The sequence below is a fragment of the Anoplolepis gracilipes genome, chromosome 5 (assembly GCF_047496725.1).
Source record: "Anoplolepis gracilipes chromosome 5, ASM4749672v1, whole genome shotgun sequence".
In the NCBI taxonomy this organism is placed as follows: Eukaryota; Metazoa; Arthropoda; class Insecta; order Hymenoptera; family Formicidae; genus Anoplolepis; species Anoplolepis gracilipes.
This window is the reverse complement of record NC_132974.1, coordinates 8957156-8976789: the sequence shown is the minus strand read 5'-3', so window position 1 is coordinate 8976789 and position 19634 is coordinate 8957156. Positions and strand designations below refer to the sequence as shown.

The 19634-nt window shown below is 31.3% G+C and overlaps 1 protein-coding gene across 1 annotated transcript in view; it reads left to right on the top strand.

Annotated features, from left to right (window-relative positions):
• The first annotated feature begins 10520 nt into the window (after positions 1–10520).
• LOC140666160 (neurotrimin) overlaps positions 10521–19634 on the top strand; it is an 81855-nt gene continuing 72741 nt past the window's right edge. Inside the window, exon 1 of the mRNA XM_072893042.1 lies at positions 10521–10612. Coding sequence (XP_072749143.1) covers positions 10540–10612 — 73 coding nt within the window. The 5' untranslated portion in view covers positions 10521–10539. The remainder of the gene's footprint in view (positions 10613–19634) is intronic.

Genomic DNA, 19634 nt, shown 5'->3' with positions numbered 1-19634 from the left:
TTTACGTATATGTACGAAGAGATTGTAACTTTTCTCTTTTAAAATCTATAGAAAAAATTTAATTTTTTCCTTCAAGAAATTGTACCTTTAAATGTATTAAAATTTATAGTTCAATTAATTTATAACTATTAAACTTACCAAAGACTTTTTAAATATCTCAAACGATTCATTGATTAAAGTAATGAAATATCTGAGATTCACTCTTCTAATTAAGTTCCATTATAGTGGTATCGATTTTTCCGAGAAAATTCACGGAAAAGAGAAGCGGGAATAGCTTCTTCTTGCATGAAAGCGATTTAAAAGAAAGAAAGCGGCCGTAATGTGTAATCTACCTGCCGAACGTAAATCCGTTCCTCAGGTGCATACTCGCTCTTTCTAATCTCTACAACAGGAACCACACGCCATCCCGTCTACTTTTCTCTGTCGTTGGAAAAGCAGTAAAACAGTCCACGGCCACCCTCCATCGCTCGCCGTTCTTATCCTTTCCAGACGTTAACAATGCCTGCCTACCACCTACCACCATAATCGCGCGAGCACCGCGTGAATACCTGCCACGTGAAGCCGTCACGTGCGTGTGTCTGTGCGCATGTAACGGCCTACGGTATGTATATAAGGGGGGTTTAAAGGGGGTGTCGTGTTACATGTATGCTCGCGGAACTCGCGCTACCTGACTCTGCGGTAAGTTCTGCCGGGTGGTGGCGAGTCCCGGCGAGACTGCCCCCCGTAGCCAACTTGTCGGATATCTACGACTTTCGAAAGCTCGTTAGCCGCGAGCGTGCACGTTTAAACGGCCGCTAAATTGAAATCGATCCCTGGCCGCCTCGCATCGATCGCATGCGGCCTCGACGATTGGCGCGAATATCCGCTTCCATCTGCGTTCTGCGAACGTGCACCTCGCGCGGAGTACCTAGCACAAATGTGCACGCGACAATTGTGTTCGAATTAGTTTGGTTGCATTCATTATAACCTGGTTCTCTAGAGTCGTCGGAAGGGAAAACGATAAGTTCAAGCGAAAGCTCGAGCATTGTAACGATATTTAAATATGCATACAGACATTTGCTGATCACGAAAAATAAAATTTTAGATTAGATTGTTTATTTAGAACGCTTGTGAAATTGATAATTCTTATACTCTTATGCTCTTGATAATAATATTTGATTTACGATGCGTTACACGGTAGAATGCCGTGATCATAGATTGTTTTAAATTGATTAAAAAATGTTTTTTTTTTTTGCAGAATATTTTTATAAACAGATTAACTGCACGTTTTGAAATGATGAGTCAGTGTATGATCATGCAAATAAAATAATGCATTTTGCTACGGAGCATTAATGATGGTATAGCGTGTCTCACGAGTCGTGGAACGCGGTGCCAAGATCATGAGGGTAAAGTTGCTTTTATAATGGAATCACTGACACACAGTAGCTTGGTCGCACGTTCTTATATCGCATGCCATCGTCGCACAACAATTGATTGGCTTCTCATCTTTCACGATACAAAGTCAACACATAGCAACAGTCGTGACGCAGCTTATAGATGTTTACATTTAAGATCCTTGATACGCAACACAAATATTTTGAAGCGTGACGTTAAAAGTGAACTGTGTCATTGTATACGCTAATAATTCTTGCATTTTACACATCCATTTAAACAACTTTTTCTCGCACAAATTACGTTATCGACGAAATATCGGTTAAATTTTCGAGAAATAGCAAATTGATAATTTCAGTCGATTAAGCATTAAGAATATTTTATAACCGAATGGAATATTTCTTCAGTGTATTATGTACATTCAGAAACAAAATCAGAAAAGAGAGTTTCATGGTGCATCCGTATCTGCAGAAATCGCATGCATGTAATAAGCGAAAACAATTGTACGTAATGGCGTTGAACCGGAGGTGCGATTCCATCAAGTGGCACGCGTGCTGAAAATAGTATCCGCGGCTAACATGAATTATCACGCGAGGTACTTCCATTACAATTCTTTAAGGAACAAATCGTTGATACAGATTGCACTATTTCACTTTATGCTGCAAATGTCTTCTGATTTTAGTCCACGCGCGCGCGCGCGTGTGTGTGTGTGTGTGTGTGTGTGTGTATGTTGATCTATTTCTCTCTTTTTATATAAATAAAATGCTAGACTATATATGTGTTTGAATATGTGGCAGAAACAGACATGTAAAAACAAAATTTTCTGTTAAAATTGAATGCGTGGGAACTTCGCGAAAGGATTTTTCCTCCGTGAGTGTGTATCACAAACTAGTCCAAAAAATTGATGACAAAAAAAACTATGGAAATACGAAAAAAAGCAATATTGCGTACGTATCACGCTACGGGTGGTAAAGTGGACAATTCGCTGATGCATCGAAGCGTAGAAAGTTACAGGGAGCAGCGAAAACAAATAATTGTTTTCCGTAACGATACATCAATAAACTGCTTTGTTTCACCGATAGTTGCTTTGTATTTATTTTGACAGTATTTGCAAAATTTTAATAATACACAATTCTTTTAGTTTTATATAGGTGATATATAAATCTCAATTAATTAATATATTAAAAAAAATTGATATATAAATATTAATTAATCAATCTCTCTCTCGAGTAAAACTATTTATAAACTTATAAACGTAAATCTATTTCAAGATTTATAAAAATAGCTTATTTGTTACATAAGAAAAACATTTTTGATAACTGTCAACATGTTATATACATATTAAAAATAAAACGGTTATACATACATTCAAACAATATTCCGTAACACAGCAATAACAATTTTAATTGTTTAGTTGTTAAAATGGATATATTTTTAGATTTTTGCTGCATCAAACATAAAAATTTCAAATATTTCCAATCGAGAAAAACAATCATAATCATTTTATTTAGCAGAGAATTTAAAGTCAATATTTGCGTACTCATTAGATATTTTATAAAGTTTTGATATATTTATTTTTTTTTAATTTTTAGAAAAATTTTGTACAAATTAAGTATGTATAATAGCAAACTGTGTATATGTTTATTTATTTTACTTATAATTCACCCTTTTTAATTATTTATATTTATTAATTTTCTTATATATAACCACCAAGTTCAAATTAATTTCCTAATGCATATGTATAAATAGCGTATAAAATGCATAAAATGTGTAATAGTTAATTCAAGAATATCAATTTAATGATATATAAATAAAACAGTAAATAAATATTAATAGAAAAAAATCTTTAATTTATAATTAAAGATTAAGATTAAATTATTTATTATTTATTGCCAATAGATGTTTTATTCAAATAATTATTGATTTTTATTGTAAATTTAGAAAACATTGTTATTATGTATTAAAAATAATATTAAAAAATTAAATTTGTTTAAAACTTTAAACATTGCAAAAAATTCATAACATCAACTTTGCGTTATATGTTAGATAATTTAATTTACATTTAAATTTACATTGTTTAGCGTGCGCTTTTTATATGAACTTTAACTTTTTCAATTTATTAAATAAATAAAGAAAGAAAAATAAAGAAAATTACTTAACTCATAATCTATATATTTACTGAGATATCTTATATTTAAAATTACTTTAATTACTTTATTTTTTTATTTGTACATTGCAATTATATACATATATTTTTTTTATTCTTTTATATAATATAAAAGAATAAGTTATTTTTATACTTACTTTTATAAAAGTATATTAAAATGTACATATATATTAAAATAGAGAAACTTGATAAAAGAATTAATGATTTTCGAAATATATTATATTACATGTTAGGCTTTCTGATTGATTTTAATCAATTTTGCTATTCATCTTCACACTGTTACTCATTTACAAGTATTCGCGCGCAGAAAGTAATAACACTCTTTTAAAAAATAATATGTTAAGTTTAATATTGAACTAAAAATGCAGAACACAAAGAACAACAAATTAATAGAATAATCATAGCCATTTGAAAGATAAAGAATTCACAAAGCACTTCAGTAATTACAAGACTTTTTCCGTGTGTGATTGGTGATGACGTTAAGAAGTGAATGTTTGATTATTAAGTTTAGTTTGTCGACAGTTCGGTGAAGCACGCATTATATGCTACTTCCAAATAATAAAAATGATAAAAATGCGTATTTAAACAAATATAAATTATTATTTTACCATATAAGTTATTATAATTTCATATATTTTTACTAAACTTGTATAATATTTATTTATTTATTACAAATTATTTTTATCATATTGTCATCATTGCTGCATCTGTCATCGCTTATGCAAAACTTGATAAAGTATATTATTATATTATTCAACGTCATCAACCACCAACCAATATTTTACAATTTAATAAATATAATATTAAATTAATACACTTCTCTTGATATCAATACACTATTAACTCCGTTTACGAATAATAAAGTGTCATCGAACTATCAAGAAACTGTCAACAAATTGAACTCGTCGATAATTTAACAGTCACTTCTCAACATCATCAACCGTCAATTAGACATACGGAAAAAGTGCAACAATATAAATCTCGAAATTCAACTTGAACATAGGTTCTTATCACTTTTTTATAATAGATAAGGGAAAGAAAAATAGAGTGAGCACAAAATCTGTAAAATATCTATGGAGTAAGATAAAATATTACTTATTGTCAAAGTTATAACGTTATAACTTTATACAAAATACAGTAAATAATAAACTATATTGTGATATATTAATCGATTGAAATTGAATTTACTAGTATATCACAGCGTTCTTTTTCAATTTATATAAACCAGGGTGTCTACTTCCTGGAAAAACATGGAAAACCTAGAATTTTCAAGAATTTCTTTTGTATTATATCTGGAAAAATCAGGGAAGTCTCATAAAATTTTATTGGAATTCAGGAAATTTTTTCGAAAATTCTTTTTTTGATATTATTTGATATTATTTTGCTCTACTGTAAATATTCAGCCGCGTGTGTGAAACTGTCTCACTTCGTAGAAACTCATTATTTGAGAGTTTTGGCTTTATTTTTAATTCTAGAGTTTTTGATAGATTAAACAAATAGTTCTAGCAATTAAAAAAAATGGCTCGGGACAAATTGAAACGCCAACTTCACATTGCGTTTTATTTTGTCTGCTGACAAATTTTTAAACATTTTTACCAGATTTTAAGCGTTGGAAAATTCTATTCTAATAGTTCTACAGAAAGTTGTAAAATAAAATTATTAGAATATTAATTAAACAAATTAAATCTTCCGAAATGCCGGACATGTATGTATCGAGTAAGATGCTCATATCTCTGATCTCTGTTCGTGTTTATAAATTGTATAATAAGTTTTGTACATATGTAAAGGTGTCATTAATGCATTTATAAATGAATTTTTGCATATATTAATATATTTCTATATTTTGTATATAAAGACATAGAAAATGTCAGACGTGGAAAATGTATGCGTTTCGATATACATAAATGTTTAAAAGACATTAGTGACTTTATGTATGTATTATAAAAATGATAAATTATGTATTTGTTCTATTGTTTGTTAATAATTATTCATTTGTTTGTGCATCAAAATATTAAAATTATTACAATTAGTAAAACATAATACTCGCATATATAATAAATATTTGTATATGTATAATATTATTGAATAAAATTCTTGTATATAACATGTTAATATATTTCACGATTACAAATATTGTATATTGTAGTTTTTATTATTATATTTTCTCCGTGTAAAGAAAAATTACTATTATATTATTTCGTCGTGAAGCAAAGAATACAGATAATTAATATATATATATATATATATATTAAACAAATAGTGCTTAATATTAAAAGAGTGGCCCAGAAAAAATCAGGACAAACTGAGATGCCAGTGCGTCTCTTTGTCCTCCGAGAATTTTTTTAGCATTCTTATCAGATTTTAAGCGCTTAAGAATACTGCAGTAGTTCTACGAAAAGTTCTATGCGTAAAAATTATTAGAACATTAATTATACAAATTAAATCGCTGAAACGAATGTAAATGAGATTGTGATATACCAGCGTCTCTAATTTGTTTAATAAATATTTTAATAATTTTTATGCATAACTAGAACTTTGTTCAGAAAGTATAAGTGAAGCAGAAAAAAAACACGAAATTTCATTTAAAGTGGATAGACTAAACGAAATATGGTCAGTGTCTCATCTATTTATACGTTTGGCCGATCTGATTTATTTAACAAATATTTTTAATAATTTTTATGCATAGAACCCTTTCTTGAAATTAAAACTGTGATTACAAACTAATACGAAATCTCATTAAAGTCGATAGAACTATCGGAATATGATCAGTGTTCGCATTTATTTATACGTTTGGCGTCTCGGCCGATTTAATTTATTCAATAAAGATTTCTAATAATTTTAATATATAGAACTCTGTCTCTCTGTCTCTCTCTCTCTCTCTCTCTCTCTCCCTCTCTTCCTCTCACCTCCCTCTCTCTCTTTAGAAATTAAAAGTGATTGCAGAATAACACAAAATCTCATTAATCGATAGAACTATCGAAATATGACCAGCATTTAATTTAGCAATTTAATTTGTTTAATTAACATTTTAATAACTTTTACACATAAAACTTTTTGTAGAACTATTAAAAAATCGTCAGCAAACAAAAGATGCAGTGTGAACTTGGCATCTCAGTTCTGAACAATTTTTTTGGCTTAATGGCCAGAATTATATAACATTTGTTTAATTTGTGAAGAACTCTAGAACTATTAAAAATGAAACTAGAACAACAATTAGTTACACGAAGTGGGACGCCAGTTTCATACACCAGTCAGTTAGCCAAACAAATGCGTTTAAAATATATTATATATATATGCTTATACATCAATGTCTCAAAATAATATTGAATATGAAGTACATATTTTTCCTAAATTTTTTATGATAAATGAAAATCTTATGCAAGTAAAAAACGCTTATCTTATAAAAGTTATTCAGTTTTTTTAGTACATTTACCAATCTAACTTAAAAGGCTCTGTATTTTTCTTTCGTAAAAAACGTTAGAAAACCAAAATAAAAAAATTTATCTTCGAGACAGTTGTATTAAAAAATCTTGAAAATATTTTCTTTACTTAGAATTTTGAACAAAAATACCTGAAAAATCAGAGAATTTTCAGGAGTTGTTTTGCAAGATTTGAGTAGACAGAATCCTGGAAATATTATTGTACATTTTTAATTAAGAAAATAGATCGATAATATATATATATATATATATATATATATATATATATATATATATATTACGGTAAATATATTATTATAAATGGCACACATTATTATAAACACATACATATATGACATTAATATGTGATTTTAAATTAATTGACTGATATCAATCGTTGCTAATATTATTATATCCTTCTTCTGGATACAGTAATTAGTATCATTCATCATTATATAAACAATAATACATTAATTTAACGTATTCTATGTTATATATTTTTATAATTATGCAATATGAAGAGAATGATAAAAAGTAAAATTATGTAAAACATATATAATATATTAAATACATTTGAAGATTCTCAATTAGTATATTGGAAGTGCATATTAGAAATGATATATGTTAAGTTTTATAATCCGGTTCACATAAAATAAATATCAAGATGTTTTAAAATTCATCCGTGCTGAACAAGAAGCAGATGCAGAGTAAAATAAGATCGTTAGAATGATTACAAGACAACGTAATTATTGCGAAAGTAATTATCATGCAAACTCGTTCTTTCTTTCAACTTTTTAGTATAGATGTACTCGTTAATCAAAATGAAAGTAGACTTATACAATTAGATAAGATTTATTTCTTGCGTATGTTTCTGCACAAATTAAAAGAAAATTCGCAACATTAATTACAAATACCGTTTGCAATCTTAATTTTATATAGCTGAAATAATTTTTACGGGATACAATAATTGTATTAAAGAATCTATTTATGTAATAAGAATAGCGAAGTTTATTACAAAAATTATTTTTATAATAATTGTTCTTATAATAATATTTTATATAAAGAAAGAAAAGAGGGAGAGAGGGACATAGAGGAAGAGAGACAAGAGCAGAGAGACAGGGGGAGAGAGAGAAGGGGGGGGAGAGGGAGAGAGAGAGAGAGACAAGAGCAGAGAGACAGGGAGAGAAAGAGAGAGAGAGAACATAAATATGTATACGATGTACAGCATGCTGTTGTATACGCGCGTTTATCTTGCTGTCATTTATGCTACAAGACTCGAGCGAATAGCGTTACCCTCGTACTACGATCGCAACAGGTGCTAGGAGATACCATACGCGACGATTTGCAACAATTATTATAATTAACGATTAATAACTCGTAAGCATAAAGCGAATTTTATTGGTGAGTATTTCGTGCAATTTGTTTATGTAAAATAAAAAAAAAATTTATTCATATAAAATAAAGATTGACAATTATAAATTATTGTTTTATTGTGATATTGATAAATTATTTCTCTTACGATTTGGTTTTAAAAATATTTCGTATTGTGGTTTAAATTTGTCTCAGATTTAATTATACAGTTTGTTTTCAGATTAAGAGAGCAAAAGTATTTATATATTGCCGTCTTATTAGTGCGATGAGACTTGAATAAATGACTACGTGAGGTGTTTTGTATATTGTTGCAACAATTAGCAATTATCCGCGTGATTGATATATTTTCCAATTAACAATACATAATCGAGACCATGATTATTTACCAAAACAAGCTATTTTTGTGTAATTTATTAATTTAAAGTAAAAATCAAAGAAAATAATATTTATAACATTAACGTTTTATTGCACTATTTACGATTATAATTCTCTGTCTAACTATGATTTAGATAATATTTCGTATCGTGGTTTAAATTTTTCATAGATTTAATTATACAATTTGCTCATTATTTTTAGATCGATAGCTCGTAATACACGAATCGCAAATCTGAGTAATTCAAGTAATGTAAAGCCGTGATATATAACTTGTTGATTAATAATAAATATCAAGAAATATATATATATATATATATTCTGATAAATTTATTTTGTATTACATTATAAATATCTTGGTAATGAGAATCAACGATCACACAGTATCAGTTTTTCTGTAATAATATTACTTACATTATTTTATTATTTGTGCGGCGTTATTCGAGCAGAGAAGCAACGAGTTGCTCCGTGTTTGTCATCGTATTGTCTTGAAACATAATTTACACGATTATCATAATTAATGATTATCCGCAAATGTTAAAATTTTAATTTATTTGTGCATTTCTTTGTTTATGTTACAACGCGAAAGCTAGTAAAATTACCTCAAAATATGAATGTATAAAATTTGTTGGCAACAGAGGTAGCATTGTGATAGCGAACAACGCTTAAAGTTGCTCAATTTTCTAGTGCTGAATAGAACTTTGTGAGTTTTCGCGTTGTTCTCCCGTCGTAATATAGGTATATAATAAAGTGTAATATGCATAATACGCGTCGCGTGTGATTAACGTCGGGAATGCCGTGCAAAGTGTCGCACGATCGTTGTGTTTTGCTGATTAGTGCGCGCGTGATCATAATTAACGCTGTTTTCGTGAATATCGTGAGTAAGCTGTAAAGGAAAGGGTGAACGAGAGAAAGGGAGAAGACTCGAGAAGATGTTACAAGACAAATAAAACAATTTATAATTTTATTTAATTAGCAATTTACAATTTTTTTATGTGTTATTTATAAAATTTATCGCTAATTTATTTTCGCGATGATAATATATACATATATACATAATATGTACATATATACATTTTATGTTATTTCACGTGCATAGAATATGTCAATATACTCAATTTTTCAAATATTTTATATTTTATTTTGAAACACTCTTAAAATTATTTATAATTGTGAAATTTTTAAAATAATTCTTGATTTTTTAAATATTTTGCATCGTTCCTTAAATTTTTTACACATTTAATTTGTCCATATAATTTGCCTACAATGTTTGAATCAAGAGAGAGCGTAGTAATACACAAATCGCCGAATCGAATGATTTAAATGAAAAACCATGATATATTGCCCATTTATTAATATTACATTTATTTCGCGGACTTTATATGTCGGAAAAATATATCGTTGCAATTTTAAATTTCAATCGTATTTTTCATGTATCTATTAAAAAAGATTTTGTCAATGATTCATAGAGAAGTCCCTCTATATCATTTAAATTTCTTTGAGAAAATATTATCGAATGATAAAAACTTATATAAATAATTCTTCTATATAATACATGCACCTCATACCCAAATTAACATCATAAATCTCTTTCTTCTAAGTTACTCGTAAAACGCATACTTCTGCCGTGTTGAATTGCTCTTGATAATAAACAAATATCCGGTCCCTCCCCCCCCTAGGGTATCTCGAGGGTAACCCCTCGGACAAGAATGTCACGGAATGCATGGAACGAGGCAGCACGCAGGCGCCCGCGTGGTTGGCGGCAAAGTGGACCGGTACGCGTCGCGGCGCCCGGCGTTTACTCCTCAGTTGACGTAGCCGCGTCGTCGACGTAACAATATGCTCCACGCTCTCGCGATCCCGGTGTTCTGCATCGCGACATGGGTAACCGCGCTGAACGATCCGTCATCAGGTAAATGTCCGAGTATCTTCGCCAGACATGACATCTCCCCGCACTGCTCCGCACGAGATATCCGAACGACGTTATGCACGACATATGCAATTGTGATACGCTCCCTCCTAGTGAATTCTCTCCGTCTTTGATTCCCTTCGATATCTTACTATCGTAATCCACTGCGTCGCAAGCGTGATCGAGATACTCGGGGGATCGACGTTAAGAATCCTCGCGATCGAGATTTTCGCGTTTCTCTTTCTCAGAGACAGAGAAAGGGTAAAACAGTCCGCACTGTTTTACGACTGTTCAGCACACAACGGGGTCTGCATGCGAGCGTTAACTGCATTGTCACGCGGTCTCTCCCTGAGCGGAATTTTACGGGCGGCTTTTACGATTGCGGTTTGTTTATTACGCGGATGATAAAAGTCGGTGGGTGATTACGGGCCGGCCGTAATTTAAACGAACGAGATTGCTACGATCGAGTCACCTATTCCTGCGCCACCCAAGCCGTCGCACCGCGCCGCGTCTCGTCGCGTCGCGTCGCGTCGCATCGCATCGCTCCGCTTTGCAGGAGCTTTGCTCCGATCCCGCGGGAACGATTGTACCGCGGTATCGTAACGCGAATTTACGTTATCTCATTGATGGAGAACGTAGGATACGTCGTGGAAAGGTATAAAAAATCTCTTTGCGAGGAGTTGCGAATTATAATCATTCTCATTTCTTTGCAAAGTTTTTCTCGCTATTACAACGACATTACAACGCATGGAATCCTGCAAATCTAATATTATTTTACGACGAATAGTCTCTTATTCTCAGAGATTTCCTCGTATCGATTGATATCGCATTTGCTCGTACGACAATAACTGAAAATAGGTGCGTTCAAGTGGAAAGACGTATAAAGTCGGCATTGAGCCATCTCTCTATGTTCTCTCTTTCTCTTTCTCTCTTTGTTCTTTTCTTGACATTTATTTTGGTATCCTTTTTTTACTCCGTTTTCTCTTGGCCACTCCAATCCTCCGTCGCGATCGCTTATACGAATCGTGGCAAGTATAAATTATCACGGCAGAAGTTAGTCCAACGAACTCCCTTTATCCTCTTTCGCGTGATAATAATTATTCTCTCTTTCTCGGCAAGTCGACTGGGAAATGGGTTCTTTAGCCATCGGACGGGACACTTCGTAGATCGTGCCGGAGATCATCCGCTTATTCGGGCCCGGGCGATTATTCCTACGTCTCGCGGTGGCGAGACAAACGGCAGAAATTTAAAGGGGAGTAATCGCGAGATTTCCGGACGCGCGGCGCGCGTCGGCACGTGGTTGGTATGCCAGTCGGATTAGGAGCTACTGAAATACGCCGGCGCCATTATATGCGCGGGTTGCGCCGTAATCGCGCAGGGAGTCTAATGACTTAACGCCGAATTATCGCGCCTACGACCGAAGGCTCCGTAAATCTACTTGGCTTCGCCCTTCCGCTCTAATCGCCCGTCTCTTACCGCCCGAATTAGTCCCGAATTAGTTGCAAATCCCTGCCTGTGATATATCGGGGTAGGACGAAGTCTTACCCCAAGGTTTTCAATCAGCGTCTTTGATGCGTCACGTTGCTCCTCGATACGCGCACGATAAAGTCCGTAATAAACGCTCGTACTTTTTAAATATAGTCGTCACGTGAGTTATTTCTGCCGGAATGGCCCTCGCAGAGTGATATTGATAAAGGCGGCATACTTACTCACGGGGTCTTGCGATTTTCAAAATTGTTATAGCTTTAATGTATGCACGGCGCGCCGAAGGAAAGCTATTAGCGGACATTTTTATTATACGCCAATAAAATAGATATTCTAACGAGTATGTTTTATGTATATTTGTGAATAAACAACAAATTCGAGCTCTATTTTCTGAACTTTATTTTCTAAGCATGCACTTTTAATTTTTTATACGAGAATACTGTTTCGATTTCGTGCAATATTTTTCTATATTATTTTAAATGGGTCGTTCGGTATTCAAAATTAATTTTTTTGTGTGAAAGCTTTATGCGTTACTGATTTATATATAAGATTTAAAAAACTCGTATACCATGTTTTTAGAACACTAATATTTTGTAATTCATAAAATTATTCATGAACTTACAGTATTTTATTACCATGAAAATAATTGTTTATACGTTGGTGATTCTTCTATTATTTTATTTTATAAAAATTAATAGATGATATATGTATAAGCATTATGTGAAAATGCTAAAAAAGCATATAAACCATAAGTAAAACAGAAGTTTTCGTTGCTTGTATTACAAAATTAAATTTTTAAAATTTTGTTAAAAATACAAGCGCATATTACAGATTATGTAACTTGAATTTCTGTATGTTATATACACAATTTTTTTTAATTGAGAAAAAAATGTAACGTAAAATAAGTACAAATATTTTGCAGACGGAGTAAGCTAGATTTATATCAGCTTTTATTATTCATAATAATGCCGTTGAAAATACAATTTTAATTGCAGTATTATGTTTATCTCTAAAATCATATTTATTCATTCGATCTCAGTCATAAAGCTGTTAGTATTTTAAATGTACGTGTATCTATTCTCTACGCTGACATTTATGTAAAATCATCTTGTTTTTTATTAGAGATACATACATTTCTGAACTGAATTTTAAAAAATTATAATTTTTTTCCTCATAATTGTATCTATCATAGATGTTGACGCGGTATTGATCGCTCATTACATCATCCTCATTTGCAGTTTGAATTGATCGTAAATCGTTTTGTACTTTGATCAAAATGATGTTCGCAACAAGCAATCTGGTAATGGAAAGGCTAAATTAATTGCTAAAATAAGTGTTTCTCAAACACAAAACGTCAGTTCCTCGAAGTTTACAAGGAGCAATTTGATTTGTTAAGTACACAGTTGAGGAAACAGAACAATTATCGCTCTTATTTCTTATTTTGAAGTGACAGCTGACAGCGTATGAATGACGCGCGGACGTATATTTTATTCACATTGCAAAAGAGTTCCACATTTTTGTACTTTCGTCCTGTCATTTTTATTGACGCAGACCATTTAATTATTATTATGCTACATAAATTGTTAATAACAGATTTCTCAATAATCTGAAATAAAAATTTTATTCTTTTTAAAATTATTTTCTGAAATGAAAGATTACTTTTATCAAATTTCAACATATAAAATTAAACTTTTGATGAATTAAATCTTATAACTATTATAAGAAGATATCGCGAATCTTTTTTTTTTTAATTTAAATGAATAGACATTTATAATTGAAGTGATGTACTTAAAGTTTAATTGTAAAATCTTTGTCGTGTAATTTTCTATAAACTTTTTACAAAGACTTTTATCAAATATTGAGTTTTTTCAAATATCTATTTTTTTTGTTTTACATTGTACATAAAAGATAATAATCAACTACATCACGTAATACTTTTAAGCATATATAATAAATAATTTTTATAGCTAAGATACAAATGCAATTATACGGTTTCTAAGAGAAAATTTCTATACTTTTTCAATAAAATTGTCTTTTGCCAATAACGTATCACGTCGAGCAATTAATTGCAGGAATCTGTGATTGGTAAATCGTGTGTTATTTGCTAGTGTAATTTTGCGTTTGATTGCACCTAATTCGCAAACAGCAAACCACTGTCGACACACCCCTGCGTATTTGCACGCGGAATCGGTATTAAACTAGCAACTCCATGCCTCGCGCTTCGAAATCTCCGGAGTAGCGAAATACGAACGCATACGTTAGATAAATATGCGAAGTCAACACACACGCTTTGGCACACCCTAGCTTCGGTAGGTATGTGGTTCTCAGTTTTTTTCTCTCTTTTTTTCGTTGCACGCACCGCCATGTCTCGTGCATCTAACCTTTTGGCATGAGCAAAGGGGAATGTATAATGACACGCGCGCGCACGCAGTTTACAGCCTCAAAGTGCATCAACGCTGTTCCCTTACGATAGAAGCGCTTTTTAAAGATGACGATAAGCTCGGAAAATTATATGTTTCTTACAACTTATATTTAATCTAAAAATATGTTCCTTTTACTTATATTTTCAATTGCGAATATGTAACGTTCTAATTAACAAATTACAAGGACACTCACAAACGAAAAGTAATATAGTTTATACTTAATGAATTACCTTTACATTTGAAAGTAACGTAACTTCTTAAAGCGCCAAAGTATATGTTGAATATTTTTATTAAGAGACTAGAAAAATATATTTCATATTTCAACGAATAAATCATGCCGCACAAAGTCTTTTAATTATTTTGCTGTCATCTAATTCACCGTTAAAGTAGAGTGGCGCATTTCGAGAGCGGTATTATTTTGAAGTTGCTTAACTTTTTCGAGTTTCGATACTATTGTTAAATAAAGTTTTATTCCCAGATTTAGGAATAATATGTGACATTTCTCGAATTTAAACTTCATTATTTTACTATTCGAATCTTTCTACGTAAATGCAAGTCCTAAGAACGAAGATGATGTAAGGATAGATATATTAGAATCGCGCGGGAAACTCATTAGGATAGAGAGCAGTGATATGTTGCATTCGGTGCATCTTGATATATCGAGGGCGACTTCAAAGTGCAGCTCACAATTAGCTCGGTGCTATCGCGAAATTAATTTCTTTCACGCCCTCGGCATGGGTGCATAACACGAGCGCGCTTAGACTCCTAAGCTAATGACTTAAACGAGCCTCATTGGCCGATAAAATCCTTCTCCTCTCATGCGTCTAATGTTGTGACGTTATCAGGTTTTTTATTCAGGCTATATAGGATAGTTTAGAGATTTATCATTTACTTCTTTTAAAATTCATGTGCTGATAGTATAATATATACATATAAAAATTATAATTTTATATATAACATTGAATTATTTAAGGTGTCTCTTTAAATTATAAAGGTAAGATTTAAATGTAAAAAATTAAAAAAAATATTTTATTGTTTAAAAACTATTATCGATAGCTTACAAGAAAAATGAAATCATTTCCGCAATTTTGTTTTCAAAGTTAATGTTTTCTGGATACTTTAAATTTTATTTTTTTACAAGATTAATATGTAATATGCTGTGGCTATCTCAACACACGGTAATTTCAACAGCCATTTATTTTTTTAATAATAACTAGATTTAAAAAATACATAATTTTATAACAATAAAAAACCACTAGGATTAATAAAATTACACAAAATTTTATCAGGTTTTTATGATGATCTTTCAGAGAATTATTTGTTTGTTCTTTGATTGCCAAGAGTCAATATTTATTGGATATAGGCGTACAAAAAGCGTATAAAATATCGAGCACGAATATTTCAACTAATTGTCAAATAGAAAATAAACAAAGAAAGAGACGCAGTGAACTGTAGTAACACACCAGATATATGTATATATTCAAATATCTTTTGTATGAATATATAAAAATATATAAAACTTTAAAACAATTCATAGATTTTAATATATATATATATTTTATACTATAATAACAATACATAAAATATTTTTTTCATGTTCTTTTGTAAATTTATTGAGAGAAAACTGAGAATCTTAATATTATTTCTAGAATATGAAAAATATAATAGAAATTTCTTCTTCATTTTGCGTATTATAGGACAAAAATTAGTTAGATAGATACAAACAACACGGTACGCGGGAATTGAAGACTTACTCTCTTTCATAAACTCGCATGGGAGTTAGTCTCGGAACTGGCAGAGAGTTAAGCGAAACGTTTTCTCAGGCAAGAATAGAATTGTTAAACAGCGTTTCCGTGTTTGCATGTGCATGTCCCTTTGCTAGAAAGCAGGCTAGACACCTGCGAAGTGATACGATCTCGCGACGGGGTCGAGTGGGACACGGCCACGTAAATTATGGCGATGTTTTGAGTTTGCTACCGCGAATTCACAGCTAACGACCTTTTAACTTCTCGCGCAGAGTGATGCCCGCGTGTCGTGGTGCGAAAGCGTGCTTTTCGACGACGATGACGAACAGAACGAATTGCACGCACCTTCGCTGTTGGCTTTCCTACATTTGTCTCCTTCTAATTGTCACGCAAATGTCAGCCATCGCACGAGCGGATGCCACATGCTTTTCTCTCACGATCGGCCGATATGTAGAACCCAACGAAATTGGATCGTTTCATCGAATAGGCGGAAAAATGCACAACGTGCTATAACAGTAACGTTATTGGGAATCTGGCGAAGTGAACGTTGTCATCGGTTTTAATTCAATTTTACGGTTTCGCGACCTTTACAAACGCCTGTTACCGCAATCGCCAATTTTATCATATCCTCGAAACGATGTTCATAAACGATGTGTTAGTTTCGAATATATACATATATGTTTGGATCAATGTCATATCTCATATTATTGTGACGTTTATATTGCGAAACTATAGTTGCAGCATTCTTTTGATATGCTTGTTAACCTCGATTGGTGCTGTATATACGCTTGTTACAAAAAAATTATTGATCATCATGAAGAGACATATTAGGAACACATAAAATCTTATATCAGTTTATAGTCATATCTTTTAATCAGTTTATGACATGGTTTTATTAATCAGATTTATTAAATATTATTTTTGATTAGATTTCATAGAGCAAATTAAAAAACAAACGATACCTTTAAAAAAAGATATTATCTTTAACATCTTATTAAAGATAAAATGAATATTTCTAGAAAAAGATCTCCGAAAATATAAAAATCTTTTTATCAAATATATAAAAAGCTTTTTGATAATTAAAAAATTAATACGTTAATATTTAATATAACACATTTGTTTGAAATAAAAATTTGTAGAATCAGAATATTTATTATTAAATTGAATAGTATAAATACGCACGATTTCTATGTTTAAAGAAATATGAATTATATTTCAAAAACGAAAGTCAATGTAAGCTTTTCATGTCGATATGTTTCGGATCTTCTTTTGATAGATGTTAACTCTATGCTCTGATTATTAAACAAGTTTAATGTTCCGCAATTTTTTTATCGTATCTTTCCCCATATCTTTGTTTGTCGCATTCTGAGTCAGATATGTGCAATTCTTTGTATTCTTTCAGTCATGCTAAGTACTTGTATGTTACGAGAGTTTCATGGCTAATTACCAATGATAAATCGTAGGGCAACGCTAACGACGTTCGTTTGAAGGAAAAAGGAGCATTTATCATTGCCGCATTTTTATCGTCGGCCTACGATGTAATACCGCTTCGTAATTCTGACATTGTTGTACCATTTCTCTCGTTTTCTATACGTATACGCGGCTTTTATGTCAGAGAGCCGTGGAGTTGATCTATAATGGACATTAGTTACACTTTGTCATCCGTTTTATACGATTATTTTTAGTATATAAGAATTAAAGTTTTATGCATTTATAATTTATACTTGAAATTATCGAAATTGATTACTCTACATATTATTATATTTGCACGAATCTAATCAATTTTAAAAATGATATTTTATATATCGATTATGTAATATTTTTCATGATGCAACAGAAAGAAAGAGAAAGTATATATTAAATTTTTAGAGTAAAAGTTTAATATTAATATTTATTATAAATTAAGTAATAAAATATTACATTTATTAAAAATAAAAATTTATAAAATATTAACTGAAATTTAATTATACTTGATATATGAAACAAGAAACACTTGTGCCTCATGTAGAAAAATTAATTTTCTGTGAAACTGACGCACTATTATTCGCGTCTGGCTCTCTGAATATATATATGTACATATATATAACCCGTGAAATCTAAAAATTGTTTTCACATATAGAGTCTTAGTAATCTTAATTAACTTTTAAAATATTGTTAAAAATTTTAATTATCTCAGAAATTCTTAGATTTTTTACTTACATACATATGCGCACAATTGCTTATTAATTAAAAATACTATTGACACTAAAACAATTTTATCACGCAAAAAGTTAGCCCAAAAATTCGTACATAAAAAAAGTGCTTTACAGATTTGAATCAACCTGCTTATTTATTTTACCTAACTTTTTATGTTAATGTTGCATGCAAATGCTATGTTCACGTAAAATAATAAATGGTTCTATAATGCTTATTTTCTTAAATTAGTTCTATTAAAAATGGAATAAAAAATGTAACATTGATTAAAAAAGAAGTATTACTTTTTAAATGAACTTCTCATTTATACATTTGAAAATTTTTAGTAATTATTTTAATTTTATGAAATCTTTTGAAATCTGTTTTAAGTAAAATAGTTCAGAATTTCCTACATAAAAAAATTTTAAATTTCTTAACATTTGAAAATAGAAACTGTAAAAAAGATACATATAAAAACTGTTGGTGGCAATTGTATTTTTTTCTGTGTATCACTTAATAATTTCATTAAGTGCAAATCAAATACTATTACTAATCGTAATTCTTATTATTGATTAACGAAACATTAATAGCTACATCGTACATCACACAAATTTATCGCTTGTCTGAACTAACTTCGTCTTTGTGCTATTCATAGCATAGTAATTCTTTCACGAATTAACAATCGTAAATTAACGATCTACTCGGAGATCTTGACAAATATATCTCACTTTCTCTCTCTTTCTCTCTCTCTGACGCATTCATCGTCGCTCCTTTTCGCACGCAATCAATCACTTTATTTCGTAGGCTGCCCGATGAAAAATCACCGAGGTTGCAATAAATCACAAAACCGAGTTATGAAAGATCCGCACGCTCGCTTGGTCGCTGACCGAGACGGTGCGTGATCGCGATAGCTTTCGAAAATGCGCTACCGGTCGATTTTTTCGACAAGCGCAGTCGGATTTTTCGGGATCGAATATTCATCGATTTGACAGTTTACACAGATGATAGAGCGACGGTGGCATATATAAGGGCGCGCATCCCTTTACGGCTCCTTTAGCGCCAATGCAAAAGCTCGCCATCCCGTGCGTCAACAGTTACGTTTCCGGAATACGGAGACGTTTGAGGGATGATCGAGGCGTGAACAACTTTTGCGACGCTGCCGTCGCACGTTCACGCTCGAGCGAACTTGGACTATATCTC